Here is a 16,385-nt window from a genome sequence, read left to right on the forward strand (position 1 = left end):
AGTTATATTGCATGTGTTCATATAGAAGTTGTATTGTTTATTCTTAAGGGGGAAGGGGTGTTATGTATGGGGTTAATAACACTATTAAACAACAGCTCAACCGATACCACCAGGTGGTGCTGCACCAGAACTGCGGCAACCAGGGGCAGCGTTTCGGCAGGAAATCCAGGTTTAAATTGATTGGCTGGGAGCACACCTGGGCAGGTATAAATAGGGCTCAGGTAACACCTTTGAGACACACAAGCTACCACCAAATAAAGACGGTTATGCTGTACTCCTGTGCCTGGTGTCCTTCATGCGTTCCAGAACCCACTACACAATACTCTTCCCTTTGTAATGATGTTTATGTTTATACATAAAGCAACATGATCATGTGGCTTCTTGACAAAGTAGTAATTTTTTTTAAAAAGTCAATGTCTTTAATAAGAGAGAGCAAGAGTTATCATCTGGAAGCATATCTTCAATAAAAGTAGGGTTCACATTTCTGACAGAAGCTTTTTAGTAATTCTGTGCATTTCTAAAACTGGAAAAATTTGGACAAGTCATTATCCTGTAACCTAGTTGTTTTTCTCACAACTATTGTTTTGAAAAATCACACCACAAACTAGCTTGTACTTCATGTGTCTTAAACTGTGTTTGTGTTTCAGCATACTGAGGATCTGGCAATGTCACCTTATACTGTCAGTTGCTCAAACTGAAATCAATTTAGCCCCATCCACTTCCCTAGCAATCTGGAAGAAAGTTGGATAAAAAATGTTATCTAAAATACTCCAATGGGATTCCAATGTTAGATTTTTGGGCCCTCTGCTGGTACACATTGCACTGCAGTGGCAGTTTCTCTCAAATATGTTGGTGCCTCACATGAACAAAAGGGAAAACAAAAGAAAGAAAACAAATTCTTGTTCTGAGGGGAGAACTTAGTCTAGGCCAGGGGTAGGCAACCTTAGCTCTTTTATGACTCGTGGACTTCAACTCCCAGAATTCCTGAGCCAGCCATGCTGGCTCAGGAATTCTGGGAGTTGAAGTCCACAAATCATAAAAGAGCCAAGGTTGCCTAGGCCTGGTTTAGGCCATCTAGTGAAAAATGGCTTTAAGCATACATCCCTATTATCTTATGAATCATACTAAGAATTTCACCATTCAGTAGCTACCTTTTCCTTAAAGGGCAAGTAGAGTCATAGCTGAAAAGCAACATCTCTTATCATTCCCACAAGTCAATCAAATTCCAGATGACTTCATTCCACAATAGCTCCGGAGAAAGAAGTAACTGGAAGTTCAGATTTTTAAACAGATTTTGTATGGTGTTTGAAATGGTTTCTGTACTTTTACTGCCCTATGCCCTATCCTGGGAAGTCTTCATTCTCTTTCTTTTAAGGATCATTCAAAGATGTTTGACAAAAGAAAAGAAAGTCCAAAGAGAGGAATAGAAAACAGATGCTATAGAGAGAGAGAGAAAGCAGGAAGAATGCAGGATCAGCATGTAGAAGGAAGGTAGGGAGGACAATGAGGAGACAGCTGAAGCACCAGCCATAAAATCTGATTGTATCTCAAGAACTTTTCATGGGAAATACAATGAGTTTCTGTGGGGAGTATTTATATATTTGGAGAATATATAAAACACATCCTGCCTTTCCCAACCTGGAGCCTCTGGATGACTACAGCTCCCATGGGAATTAGTTGTGCTGGCTAAGGGTGAAGGGAATTGTAAACTCCCAGTCCAAGAGATAACAGGTGAGTGAAGGCACCTGTATGTGACTTATGGTTATTATTCTGAGGGAAGGGCTTCTAAAAGAAAAAAATATTTCACTTACAATAAAAAATTTAAAACATTAATTGAAAACATGACATAGCATGTTTGTATACTGAATATAAACTGATGTTTAGGAATATCATATTTTCTCCACAGATACCATTTACAGTTAATAAAGCTATGTTCTGGGGTTATAAATTCTGTTTTCAATTCATAATTCAATCCAGCAAAAAAACAAAACAACCTATATAAATCTAATAGGGATAATTCCCAAATAATGCACCTCTTTTGGCACATTAATATGTTGCAGGAAGTACATTCATTTAATTAAAGTCTCTTGAAGTTTCTTCTGTGAGAGTTTCTTTCCAATCACCATTCTATGAATAGAAATAATTCTATACTGTCTCTATTTTTCTAAACTTTATAATGTCTTTTTTAATTGATCACTATTTGAAAACAACCTGGTCTCGTACATCCCTGATCTTTTTATTTGTTCTCTCTCTCTCCCTCTCTCTCTCCCTCTCTCTCATGCACACACAAACACACACACACACACACACATACACGCGTGCACACACACACACACACAGAGTGCAATTTTAAGAAACTTTAAAAAATCCCCAACTATCTGTGCAGGCATGTCTTCCTAAGTAGTTCCCAATTTTAGAGCACTTGAAAATACTGCCTTACCTGGATCATGGAAGGGAACCAGTGCAAAGTTGTAAAGTGGCCTCTTGGGTCTCTTCAAAGAGGTTTCCAAAATTTTGGAGGCACCTTCAATGACCTGAACTAAGTCATCGTACATTGAGCCAGTCACGTCAAACACAAAAGCCAAGGTAGACGCGCCTTGTGGGATTTCTTCCAGGGTGGGCTCAGGTTCTACTACTCCATTTTGGGCACAGGTAAATGAAACAAGGAGGACAAAAAAGAATGATGCACGGAATCCTATCGCCTGCAGTGGGACATTGTCATGGAAATCCATGGCTTTCCTTCCTTTTCTCTGGTAACTCAGCAACGTGCTCAGCTTCCCACCTCAAGCCTCACAAAGGATCCAGCCCGGTTGTGAAGAATGCATTGGATCAATTTTTTTCAAAGCAGCAGCAGAAGTCCTCTCCCCCTCTTATTCTCCCCTCCCCTCCCCTCCAAAAATGTTACTTTCCACAGATTCAAGAGAGGCAGAGAAACACAATTACTTTTGCCTGTGCAAGTTGGTGGTTCTTCTTCTCTTCCCCAGCCTTAGTTTGTAAGAGTTTGGCAGCCTCTCCTTGAGCTAAGAGAGAAGAACTCCCATTCATATCCCCCACACAGCTGCTGCTACTTTTGTTGCCACCTCTGGATTCTTTGGCAAGAGGCACAGGCTCTCCAAAATTTGGCTGCTACTGGAAGCCTGTGGCTGCAGCGGCTGCTGCTGCAGAGACAATGAGGAGTGGATGCTCAGAACAACTCGCCTTCTCATTGGCCAACCCCATTTCCCCACCTTTGCCTTTGAGGCGGTCTATTCGGGTGATCTCTTAAAAAAGGTATTTGGGGTCCCTGGAGTGCCACAAAAACCACTCAAGGCAAGCCTCTTTCATAAGCAGTCATAAAACATGGAACACACTTGTCTCTGTTTGGGAAGAAGTATCAGTAAGAGGAAGGAGGCTCTGCTGTTTCTTTATGAAGGCTTAAATATACTTCCAGCCAGGGGGGGGTCTCTCCTTAGCCTTATGTTAGCTCCCTCTGCTCCAAGTAATTTGAGCTCTGCTAGGCAGAACAGCCTCTGCTGAGAGCTCACACTCCAAAAGGCATAGGCTTTCCTTTGCAGAACATATTGTGATACTCCTGAGGAAAAGTAATTGCAGCTGAGATCAGAAGCCACAACTGCTCTCCATCATGTTGACTCACTTGTCAGGCAAACTTTTTCTGGCCCCAAATATTTTTTTACATTTCTTAAAATTGCTAAACATAAAACATAGGACCAAGGAGAAATTTCCCAATAGTGAGAACAATTAACCTGTGGAATGGCTTGCGTTCAGAAGTTGTGGATGCTCCATCCCTGGAGGCTTTTAAGAAGAACCTGGACAATCATTTGTCTGGAAGGGTATGGGGCCTCTTGCTTGTGCAGGGGGTTGAACTAGAAGACCTCCAAGGTCCCTTCCAACTCTGTTATTCTGTTAGATTCCAAGGGGCAGAGTCAAAATGCTACAAAACATTGGACCTGGCATTCTTTAATCATTCATATGCATAATTGCACACACTCATATCCACCCACAAGTAGTTCGGTCTTTGTGTAAGAAGTCCAGACAAAAGCAATATGAAAAGTTGACTGAACTTTTGCTACCCAAGTTTACTACCCAAGTTCCATACAATGAATTACATGAAAGATATTGAAGCTGTAATTAGGTGAGGGCTGGCTATGAGTGTTTTAGGTCTCCTCCCCAGAGGAAGAACAGTAAGGGCTGAATGAGGTGTTCTTGGAGCCATGGTGTTCTTGTTTGCTCAAGATCACAGATCTGACTCGGATGTGAATTTCTTTGACTTACTATTTTGTGCTTGCTGTATTTTCAAAAAACAAGATCTGAGATGACCCTAAAACAATCTTCCCAGAGACAGTCAACAAATATAATATTCCGTTTTTTGTATATATTTTATTGGTATTTTTAACATAACATAAATCATTCAGTAATTTGTAAACAGCATGTTGTCTGGGTAACATTTATAAGACAATCTTTAACAATTGATTTCTATAATCTATGTTCCATATGTTAATTTCATTTGATTTCCCCTTTCCCCAAAGTATCTTCCTTTGCAAAACATTAGATTAAAACAATTCTCATTATTTTGATAAACAATTAAGCATATAGTTTTTCCAATAATCCTATTTGTCATTTTAGTTACCTTATCAAATCCTGTTACTGTTCTTATTTCAGGTTATTTCTCCCCCCAAATTCTAAATATTCTTTTTTTATATAAAGTTTTTTATTGTTATTTTTTTTTCTCTACATACATATGTTAGTTTTTCAAACAACATGCGAGCTGGGTTCACAACACACTGATACATATACAAATTCTACTCTTTGGTTCTCTCTTTCAACCATTTATAAAATAAATTCCAGCTTTTGTAGTATTCTGTTTCTTCTTTGTCTTGTAGTCTCATAGTTAATCTGTCCATCTCTGCGCATTCCAATATCTTCTTTATTACCTCTTCTTCTGACGGTAGTTGTTCATTTTTCCAGCATTGTGCATAACTTATTCTTGCTGCAGTTACAATATGTAAAGCCAAGTATAAATTTTGTTTGTTAGTCTTTTCTGGTACTATACCTAATAAAAAAAAATCGGGATTAAATGCTACATGTTCTCCTAATATTTTTTCTAGCCAAACATGTATTTTTCCAATGTTCACGAAATATGATAATATGTACCTAAGTTATGTTTACATTTCCAACATTTGCCTGATACATTTTAAACATTTTTGCTAATCTAGCTGGAGGTAAAAGTTTTCTTTGTATGCAGTTGACATTGTCAATTTATAATTTCTCTCCCACAATTTTTGCCATTCTTCCAATTCTACGTTATAACCAAAGTTTTCCGCCCACCTTATTATTGTCCCTTTAATTTGTTCACTTTCCATCTCTAAAGTTAACAAAAAATTATACAGTTTTTAATTAATTTCTCATCAGAAGTTAATAATATCTTATCAAACACATTTTGTTCTTTATAAAATCCATACATTTTCATATCTTTTTCATATCTGTTTTGTATTTGTAAGCATACCCACCATGACATGTTGATACCCTGATGTTCCAGTTCTTGTTTCGATTTTAATGTCCCATCAATATTTAAAATGTCTCTATACGTCCAAGTTTTTTTCAAAATCTAACAAGTTTACATGTGAAAAAGCTTCAATTGTTGATAACCATCCTGGAATTTTTACATATATTTTCATTTTAATTTTTTCCCATACTGTTATCAAAGCATTTCGAATACAATGGTTTTGAAAATATTCATGAATTTTGTTTTTCGAAATACCACAAAAACGCGTGCCATCCCAACTGTAAATTATGTCCCTCCAAGCATAACAACCTTTTATTCCTAAGCATTATCCATTCGTTCACCCATGTCAATACAGATGCTTGATAGTACAAAGCCCATTCAGGTAAACCAAAACCTCCATTTTCTTTAGCATCTTGCAAAGTTTTCCTCTTTATTCTAGCTTTTTTTCCTTGCCACACAAACTTCAAAACTAAAGAATTCAACTCTTTAAAAAAAATTCTCCAAGTTTTATCGGAATTGTCTGAAACAAAAATAAAATCTTAGGCAATATATTAATTTTAATTGTAGCTATCCTTCCTAATAGAGACAATTTTAAATTCTTCCATTTTTCCAGGTCTAACTTTATTTGTTTCAATAATCTTGTATAGTTATCTTCTTTTAATGTTGAACATTTAGCTGATAAATATATACCCAAATATTTTACCTTTTTCACTATCTGTACCTCTGTCACTTCTGATATTCAACTTTTTTGCTTATCCGTAACATTTTTAACTATTATCTTAGTTTTTTCCTTATTAATTTTTAATCCCACTACTTCACCATATTGTTCTAATTTCCCCCACAATTTTGGAATCATCTCCAAGGGATCTTCCAAAATAAATACCAAATCATCAGCAAATGCTTGTAATTTATATGTTTCACCCTTTATCTCCAAACCTCTAGTTTCTGCATCTTGTCTTATGTTTCGATTTAAAACTTCCAAAGTGAAAATGAATAACAGAGGGGATAGAGGACATCCTTGCCTTGTGCCTTTCCTTATTTCAAAGCTCTCAGTACAATCTCCATTCACAATCACTTTGGCGGTTTGTTTACTATATATTGTTTTTACCATATTTATAAAATTCTGTCCAAAATCCATTACTTGTAATTGATGAATCAAAAACTGCCATGAAAGATTGTCAAATGCCTTTTGAGCATTTAAAAATATTAATGCCATTTGTTTCCCTGGATGTAGTTCATAGTATTCCAGTACGTCTATTATCATTCTTAAATTGTTTTTAATTTGTCTCTTTGGTAAAAAAGCCATTTTGATCCGGGTGTATAAGTTCAACCAGATATTTTTTCAGTCTTTCCGCCATTATTGAAGTAAAAATTTTATAATCCACATTAAGTAATGAAATCTGTCTATAATTCTTAATCTGAGTCAAATCTGAATCATCTTTTGGTATTAAGGTAATGTTTGCTTCAATCCACGTCATCGGCATTTTGGCTTCTAATAAAAGTCCATTACAAACATCTTTCAACGGATCACTTAATATTACGGATTACTTACGGGAGCACCTGCTGCCGATGTCATCTTCCCTTCGTCCTGTGCGCTCCCACAGAGAGGGCCTCCTCAGGGTGCCGTCAGTCAGAGAGTGTCGGCTTGTGGCCCCCAGGGGGAGAGCATTCTCTGTGGGCGCGCCAGCCCTTTGGAATCAATTACCAGTTGAGCTCCGGATGGCTCTCGACCTTCGCTCTTTCCGCCGTGATCTGAAAACCTATTTATTTGAACAGGCCAGCCTGGTTTAAGGGGTTGGGGTATTTTTTAATTATTTACTGTTAGGGCTTAATTAATTTAATTTTATTTTAACATTTGTATGTAATGCTTTTATTGCCCTGTACACCGCCCTGAGTCCTTCAGAAGAAGGGTGGTATAGAAATTCAATAAATACATAAATACATAAATACATAAATACATAAATACATAAATACATAAATACATAAATACATAAATAAATAAATAAATAAATAAATAAATAATATCTCTTGTAAACTTTTGTATAGTTCTGCCGGAAGTCCATCTGGACCAGGAGCTTTACCATTTTTTTCGTCTCTTTATAGCCTCTGTTATTTCCATCATTGTAACTCCTTCATCTAGCATATTTTTAAATGTCTCTGAAATCTTTGGAAGGTTACTATCTTTCAAGTATTTTACAATTTTCTCTCTTGAAGTCTCCTTTTTATCATACAGTTCCTTATAAAATTCTTTAACTATTTTTTATTTCTTCATTTTTATATTGTAAATAACCTTTCCCATCCAGTAGATTATATATCTTTTTTTTCTTTCTGTTTTTTAAGTTTCTAAGCTAACCATCTTCCCAGCTTGTTGGCATTTTCAAAGAAATTCTGCTTCACTCTTTTTATCTGTTCTGCCATTTTTTCTGAATCTAACAAATTTAATTTATGTTTTATCATATCCATATCTCTTGTTAAAGTCTTTTTTGCGGATTCTTTTGCAATTCTAATTCTAACTTTCCAAATTCTTTTCTTAATAATGCATATTGCTGTTTTCTCTGTTTATTTTTCCTTGCCATATATGATATTGCTATACCTCTAAAGTATGCTTTAGCTGTGTCCCATAGATTTTGTATCTTAGTATCTTCTTTTCTATTTTCTTTAAAAAATAGTTCCATTTCTTTTTTGGTTAACTCTATAAATTCTTTTTCCTTTAATATGGAACAGTCCATCTTGACCTTTTTTTGTGTCTCTTTCCAAGTCATTTTCAGAGGGTTATGATCTGCCCATGTGCCTATTTCTATTTCAGTGTCCTGCACATTCATTCTCAAGTCAGCAGTCATCCAAATCATATCAATTCTTGACCAGGATTTCTGGCTATTTGAGTAAAAAGTGCTGTATATACTTGAGTATAAGCCGACTCGAATATAAACCGAGACCCCAAATTTTACCCACAAAAAATGGAAAAAGTTATTGACTCGAGTATAAGCCGAGGCTGGAAAATGCAGCAGCTCACCTTATGCTCCTCTCCAGAGATCTTCCCTCAGCAGCGGCCGGCAAAGTAGCTCGCACGCGAAACAAGCCTGGCAGAGGAGCCGGAGCGGCGAGCAAAGACGCCCGCCCGGATCCTGCAATGCCCCGGCCGAGACGCGCCCCCAGCAATGTTTTGCATGTGAGCTACTTTGCCTGACGCTGCTGGGGTCGCGTCTCGGCCGGGGCCTTGCAGGATCCGGCCCGGGCGCCTCTGCTCGCCCTCAGCAGCACCTGGCCCGGAATCACATGCGAAACAAGCCCGGCAGAGGAGCCGGAGCGGCGAGCAAAGACGCCCGCCCGGATCCTGCAAGGCCCCGGCCGAGACGTGCCCCCAGCAATGGAGCCGCTCCGGCTCCTCTGCCGGGATTGTTTTGCATGTGAGCTACTTTGCCTGACGCTGCTGGGGTCGCATCTCGGCCGAGGCCTTGCAGGATCCGGCCCGGGTGCCTCTGCTCGCCCTCAGCAGCACCTGGCCCGGAATCACATGCGAAACAAGCCCGGCAGAGGAGCCGGAGCGGCGAGCAAAGACGCCCGCCCGGATCCTGCAAGGCCCCGGCCGAGACGTGCCCCCAGCAACGGAGCCGCTCCGGCTCCTCTGCCGGGCTTGTTTTGCATGTGAGCTACTTTGCCTGATGCTGAGAAGACCCGCTTGGGCACTCGGGTTGGTGTCAGTCTCCGCAGGCCCTTCTCGTTTCCAGGAACGTCAAGCGCGCTTGGCTCCCCACCCCCACGGCAGGGCAGGGCAGGGCAGGGCAGGGCAGAGACTTGCTCGCCCTTCTGACGGCCCTGAAGAGAAACGAAGGGCTTGCAAACTCCCCGCGAGAAGCTGGGCGAAGTGCGCGGCTGGGCGAGTGTGTGCCTGCGCGCGTATTTACAAAAGAAACGCTCCGAGAGTTCTTCTTTCTCCGCCCCCTTGGGGGGAACTCTAGCTCGGGCGCCCGGGCCGGATCCTGCAAGGCCCCGGCCGAGACGCGACCCCAGCAGCGTCAGGCAAAGTAGCTCGGCCGCACGCAAGTCCTCGGTAAGTTCTTTTTTTGTTCACTGGAGTATAAGCCGAAGTGGATTTTTCAGCCCAAAAAGTGGGCTGAAAAATTCGGCTTATACTCAAGTATATACGGTATATTGTAATTTTTGTGGATTTATTTCCTTCCAAATATCTTGAATTCCAATTTCCTCTGCCATGTCAAAAAATGTCTTAGGTAATCTTCCTCTACCATTTTACCTTGTTTTGTTACTTTTATAATCAATTTTTCCATCTGTTATTGCATTAAAATCTCCTAGCAAACAGATATTTTGATACTCCAATTCTATTATTTTTCTATGTAGACTTTTATAAAAATTTTCTTGATTGTTATTCGGTGCATACATTGCCACTAATAATATTTGTTTTTGATGCAGATAAATTTCTACCATTAATATTCTTCCTTCTTTGTCTGAATATACCATTTTCAAATTTATTGTCTCTTTAATATATAGAGCTACTCCTCTTTTTTTCTGTTGTGCTGATGTATAATAAAGTTTTCCAATTTTTGGATATTCCAATAGTTTATGATGTTGTGCTTTTATATGTGTTTCTTGCAAACAAATTATATCCAAATTCAGTGTCCATAGTTTCCTAAAATCTTGTTTCTTTTAATTGGAGAGTTCAGTCCATTTATATTTACTGGAAAAAATCCACTTTATCCATTTCCGTTTACTTATATTTCAGTCTAACCAATCTAGTAGTTCTTTGTTCTCTAGCAGGTCCTTCATCCTCCCCCTTTTGAAGACCTTCCTCTTTCTGTTCTTTTGTTTGTGCAGTTGCTCCTTGAGTCTTCTCTTCTTTTTTTCTGTTCTTTACTCTCCCCTTGACCTCTTTTTACTCCTTCATCCAAAATTGACCTATTCTTCTCTTCAAAGTTTTCTGCTTTCCAAATTGAATCAAGTCTATATCTTGTATTGTTCCAGTTTATTAAGATGCCTTCTGGCATCAACCATCTAAGGTTTATGCCATTAGCCATCAACTTCGTAGTCAAAAAATGGTACTGTCTTCATGAATCTCTGACTCTCTTAGGTATCTGTTTTAAGACCACAATTTCTTTATTTTTATATTGTATTGGTTCATCTCTTACTTTCCACATTATTTCATCTCTTGTTGTCTTCCTTGCAAACCGTACATGTACTTCTCTTGTTAACTTATTTCTTCTTGCATAGCTTGAGTTGAAGCAAAATATCCCATCGAGTTCAAGTTGAATTTCCCCTCGGTCTGCTTTCAGAGCCTCCTCCAGGATATCAATAATCACCTCTTCTATGTTTTCCGCTCTTTCTTCAGGGATATTTTGGAACCTTAAATAGTGTTCCGCATTTGCCATCTCTAAAATCTTGATTTCATTGTCTAATTTTTCATTTTCTCACAGTAAGATTTCTATCTTTTTGTCATTATCATCTGTTTTTTCTTCAATCTTACATATCTTCTGTTGATTTTTTAGTATCATTTGATTTTGAGTTTCCAATTTTCCCTTTATATCCAAAATTTCTTCATTTAACTTCTCCAGTGTTGCTTGTGTGGTTTTATAATTTTCTTGTGTCTCTAAGTGTTTTTTTTTCCCAAAGTCTCTTGATTCTTTAACATAAGATCCTGAAGAAATTTTAATGAAGTCTGTGTTTCACTTTGAGCTGTGGTCTTTTCCCTTTGCAACATAGATCCCTGTGTTGTAGGACTAGATTGTCCTACTGAGGGTGCAGAAGTTTTTTTCATAGGTCTAGTAATATTCGATGAAGTCATTTTGAAGTTTACACTCTATAGCCAAAACAACGTCTGTTTAGATTTAGTCAAATTCAATAAAAGTAACTTTGAGTCTCAGTTTCATAACAAAGCAGCTTTATCAGCTGCAGCTGTTTCCAAGGTTGAATTTCAGTCAACAGAGAATGTTACAAAAATTTTGTTCTTTTTTCACCACTAGATGTCCTCCTTAGCTTATTTATCAATGTCCAGTATTTTTAACAAAGAACCTCTTCCTCCCCCATGTAATTACTCGCCGCTTGTAAATCTTCTGGGGGTTCTTTACATTCCAGCTCTTTCCAATCAGGGGCTCAACATTTATAAGAGAAGAGAAGTAAACATCTTGCTCACCCAGCTTCAACACGCAGTTGAAATTCCGCTGTTTTTTTAAATACTTTGCTCCCTGTGGGAGACATCTATGGCCAAAGATATAAAACAGCCTTTCCCTTTGTTTCATTTTCCAGAGGGTCCTACAGTTTGCTCTGATCGGGTGCCCCCTGATCTGAGCCCCTGAAGTATCCCTCCTCCTTCATTGCCCCTCCAGGGCAACTTTCTGACCCTTTAAGGGTTGCTAGATGAAGAAAAAACCAAGCTGGAAAGCCGAGCACTGACTTTCCCAACTTGTCTCGATGCTGCCAAACAGGAAGTCCCCAAATTCTAAATATTCTTATTAGTGACAATTTTCTCAACATTTAACTACATTTACATTGGTGGATTTGATTCCATTTTTTCCATATAAGCCCTCTCATACCTTTATATTTCTTAATCAATAGGTAAAAAAGTAGAAAGAGAAAAGGAAAGAGGAGAAAGACAAAAAAGAGGGGGGGAAGAAGAAAGAAAAAAGAAAAAAACACTGAGATACAAAAAATAACATACGACTTAAAATATGTATCCCTCCTAATTTAGTATATATTTATTCTCTCAATTTCTTATTCTTTTTTACCATAGCTGAGAATGTATTTAATCTATTTAAACTTTAAGCATTCCATTCAGTAGATCCAATCGTCTAATCCTTTAACTCTCATTCAAAACACATTTTTAATGCTTTCCTTATCGTCACATTTAAATAACTAAAACACTTTCTTTATTTAGATCATTTCAACTTTTTTTTACAGAAAGAAAAAAGAAAAAAACATATTCTATTAATTAAAAAAATTCATCCCTCTAAGAGTAATATATTCCAAAGTTTTTCCATTTCTTTAGCCATATTCAAACAAATGTTTCTTATTGTATTAGTTAACAAAAAAATTCATCTCTCTAAGAGTAATATATTCCAAAGCTTTTCCATTTTTAGCCATATTCAAACAAATGTTTCTTTTTTAAGTATTCTCTCTGATAAGTCCCACCATCTATTTTCTTGATTTCCATTTTGATCTTTTTTCTCAGGCCATTGCCTTTCTTAATCAGTGTGTTTTGCTGCATCATTCATTTCCCTGTAAAGTATTTTTTTCTCATTCGTTTCCTTATCTTCAAAGTTGCTTTGACGTGTTGAAATATTTCCCATTTGAATTAAATCATATTTTTTATTTTAATATGGTTCCATCTTTAAGTCTCTATCCTCAGAATTATGTTCAGTTATCTCTACTGTATTTTCCTGGAAAATTTCTTGGAGTGAAATTAAGTTGGAGATAAGTTGATTCATACTCTCAAAGTTGTTCTGTATTTCTTTGTGGTTTAAAATAATTGTCCTTTGAAATTGTTGCTGCTTATCATATGTTTCCTTTTGTAAAGTATTCATTGCTTCAGATTGGTTACTCTCACTTTGTTTACACAGCTGCATTTTTTAAGAACTTTGAGGGTCAGAGGAAAAAAATCCTCCCCCACCAGTAGGTGTCAGCGTTTCCTCATTTTTCAGGTCTTTCTAGTCTTTTTTTTCTCTCTCTCTCTAAAGGGTAAGTTTTGCCGCTTCTGGTAACCAAAAGGAGGGAGTAGAATCCCCTTCCTTTTTTTCCCCATAGATCTCTTATTTCTGGGACTTTCTTCTTCAGGAAAATAGGTAGGATAGAGAAAATCAATATTCTTACCCAGATTCAAGCATGCTGTTTAAAATTCACTTAGTTTAAAAGCTTATGACTTCCGTTGCTTTTAGCTTTGGCTGGACCTGGAGTTAGCCAGCCTTTTCTTCTGTTGGTTTCTGGGAGGCTTCTCCTGGACTGTTCGGGGAGACTGCCATCTCTCCTAAGTCCCTGGGATTTCCTTCCTTCATTCCACCCCTTCAGGGTGGGTTCTGGCCCCTTAGGGTCCCCAACAAAAAGAAATTTCAGCCGAAGGGTTCGGCATTCCGAATCTTCAGACTGTTCCATTGAAAAACAGGAACCGGAAGTCCAACAAATATAATATTCCTGTTCTGCACACAATAATGGATGACAGATATGTTGTCTTGCCCACACAAACATCCTCTCTCACCAAAGAATATCTGGAAGCTCACGGAAAGTACAAAGTGCATGCAAGTAATCCTCAACTTGTGGCCACAATATGACCACAAAATTTCTGTTCTTAAGTGAGACAGTTAAATGAGTTTTGCCCCATTTTACAACTTTTCTTGCCACAGTTGTTAAGTGAATCACTACAGTTGTTAAGTTAGTAACATGGTTGTTAAGTGACTCAGGCTTCCTCATTGACTTTGCTTGTCAGGTCGCACAAGGTAATCACCTGACACTGGGACACTGTTGCCAAGAGTCCAAATGTTGATCGTGTGACCAGGGGGAAACTGCAACAATTCTAAGTGTGAAAAACAGTCATAAGTCACTTTTTCCAGTGCTGTTGCAATTTTGAATAGTCACTAAATGAATGGTTGTAAGTCATTTAGGACTACCTACATATGTTATATTAATCAACACTGATCATATACCTAATATACTGGATATCCTTAGTTTTATCTTAGTCACTATGTCTTAAACATGTTTCTCTCAGCACCCCTACTCATGTTTAAAAATTATGAAGATTTATAAAAGATCCCCATTGAAGGTTATATTTATCAATTTTTACTGTACTAAGTATTAAAACTGACACATTTGCTGCCAAAGAGGAAGGCCAAAGAAAACCTGGTGCCAAACATTTCAGGAAGATCTGAAAAACATTGATCTTAAATGGAAGGATGCGGAGATTGTAGTTACAGATCAAGAACTGTGAAGTAGGCTTAGAGCCCAAGGTGCTTAGCATAGGACAGGAGTCTTCAAACTTGGCCCTTTTATGACTTGTGGACTTCAACTCCCAGAATTCCTCAGCCAGCATGCCTGTGCACAGTCCATAGGCTTTCCTCCCTGCCGTGCTCTGAGGCACTGTGACCGTAGATACTGTGTAAAACCTTTCTTCAGTTGGAATGTCAAAGAGGTTGAAGAACTTTGACTTAGCCAATGTGTTAGTGCACTGTGTATCTATTATTACATACATCTTTACGGCTTCTTCCAGGTGTCCGTCATGGTACACTTTAGCCAGATGTGAGAGCATATACGAGGGCGTGGTGAGTCCCCACATATTGCCATGCAGTGGACCTTGATTGTTTCTGGGTGCTCTTTGGAGCCATGTTGAAGCTCCTTCAACATAGAAGGGATCAAGGTCGCTTGTGGTTGCTTAGAATCTAGGTGCAAGGCCCCCGGGTGCTTGTCACTGTTGCATAGGTGGCATTTCACCTTAGCTGCACAATCTTTGGCTATGTGGTCCGTAGACTCACAGCACTTGTAGCATATCCTGTGCTCTTTGAGCAGGGCCTTTCGTTCATCCATGGACTTCTTTCCAAATTCTCTACACCTGTTCAGAGCGTGTGAAGATTTATGAAGGGGACAAGTCAGGCCTTTATCTGATTGTCTAGGTTCAGGTTGAGTTTTCCTCAGCAGTCACTTGTCTGAAGTCTTCTTTGACCAGGTTGTGACCTTGTCTTGTGCACGGAAATATGGGTTTTACCCCTTGTGGTTTGGAATGGACCCTTGGTAGCACCAGAGTTCTGGCTGGTCCATTTGGCTGCTGGAAATGATTTTTCTGTGTCATCGAGGTAGTGGGTATTAGTGCACCATTCTGCTTGGTCGGCTACAAATTTTGCAAGAACAGCAAAGTGGGGGGGGGGGTTTGTCAGGATTCTGTTTCTTGTAAGCTTCAGATATATCAACCCATTTGTCCCTTAACTGCCATGGTAGTTTTTTAATGATAAGATTTTGCTTCTCGAACTGATTGAGGCAGCCAAGCCTTGGCATGTTGGGCTCACTTCATACTGATTGTAGCAGTGTGAGCAAGTCAGTGAATTCCAACAACTGCTTAGGAAATTTGTAAATGCAGTCCAAGAGTGAAGTCTCTGTCTATTCGGGTGTGCCATACCGCTTGTCGAGCTTTTCCCAAGCTTGCTGAAGGACGATAACTGGGTTGTTTAAGTGAGCTAGTTTGATGTCCCTTACTATCTCTGCAGATGATGGTCCCAGTCATGCCTTTATGAGCCCGATCTTATCGCCTGGTGTTAGCCCTTTATCGTGGAGGGCATGCTTGAACTCGTGCTTCCACAATATGTATTCCTTCCCCGGTTCATCGGAGAATTTCTGCATTCTTTGGATGCCAAATTTAGACTTCCTCTGCAGGGTATTTGAGGATATGTTGGTGTAGCTGGGTGGAATTGGTGCATAGCTCCAGAGAGCAGGGGCATGTTCTAGGGATGGTTGGTGATGTTCTTCAGCTTGTTGTCTGCTGAGGGTAACTTGCCATGGCACGTACGAGGGGCCTTGAGGGTTTGGCCTGAATTCCTCTGCCTTTACATTAAGCTGAGGAGGCCTGACTTCTTGTGTGCTTACTTGTTGGGGGGATCTCATCGTTCAGATGGTGCGTTGCTGATTCCCTGGCCAGTTGGCACATCTGGTGGTCGAGTTTCTCCTCCTTGGTTGGTTGTGAAGGCAGTGCCTCAGGATGCTGTTTCCCATTGATACAGTAGAGACTCTAGCCTGGCCTGAGTCCTGGCAATCTCGTCCTGTAGCAGCTGCTCTTCCTGCTGTGGAGTCATCACCATTGCAGATGGACCTGTCCAGTTACCATCTGTGGCTTGGTTCATTGGAGTTGGTTGTGTAGTTCCAGGGGGAAGGTCTCATGATCTGGATGGTGCGATGTCGGCTC

General features: G+C 39.2%; 1 protein-coding gene across 1 annotated transcript in view; it reads right to left on the reverse strand.

Moving 5' to 3' along the window:
• The window catches only part of HMCN1 (hemicentin 1), a gene marked incomplete at its 3' end in the record, with an annotated part of 484,864 nt that extends 482,101 nt beyond the window's left edge, over positions 1-2,763 (reverse strand). Inside the window, 1 exon segment of the mRNA XM_081325521.1 lies at positions 2,441-2,763. Coding sequence (XP_081181647.1) covers positions 2,441-2,732 — 292 coding nt within the window. The 5' untranslated portion in view covers positions 2,733-2,763.
• Between the last annotated feature and the right edge of the window lie 13,622 nt (positions 2,764-16,385).

This window comes from Vipera berus, assembly GCF_964194415.1.
Source record: "Vipera berus genome assembly, chromosome: 3".
NCBI classification, from domain to species: domain Eukaryota; kingdom Metazoa; phylum Chordata; class Lepidosauria; order Squamata; family Viperidae; genus Vipera; species Vipera berus.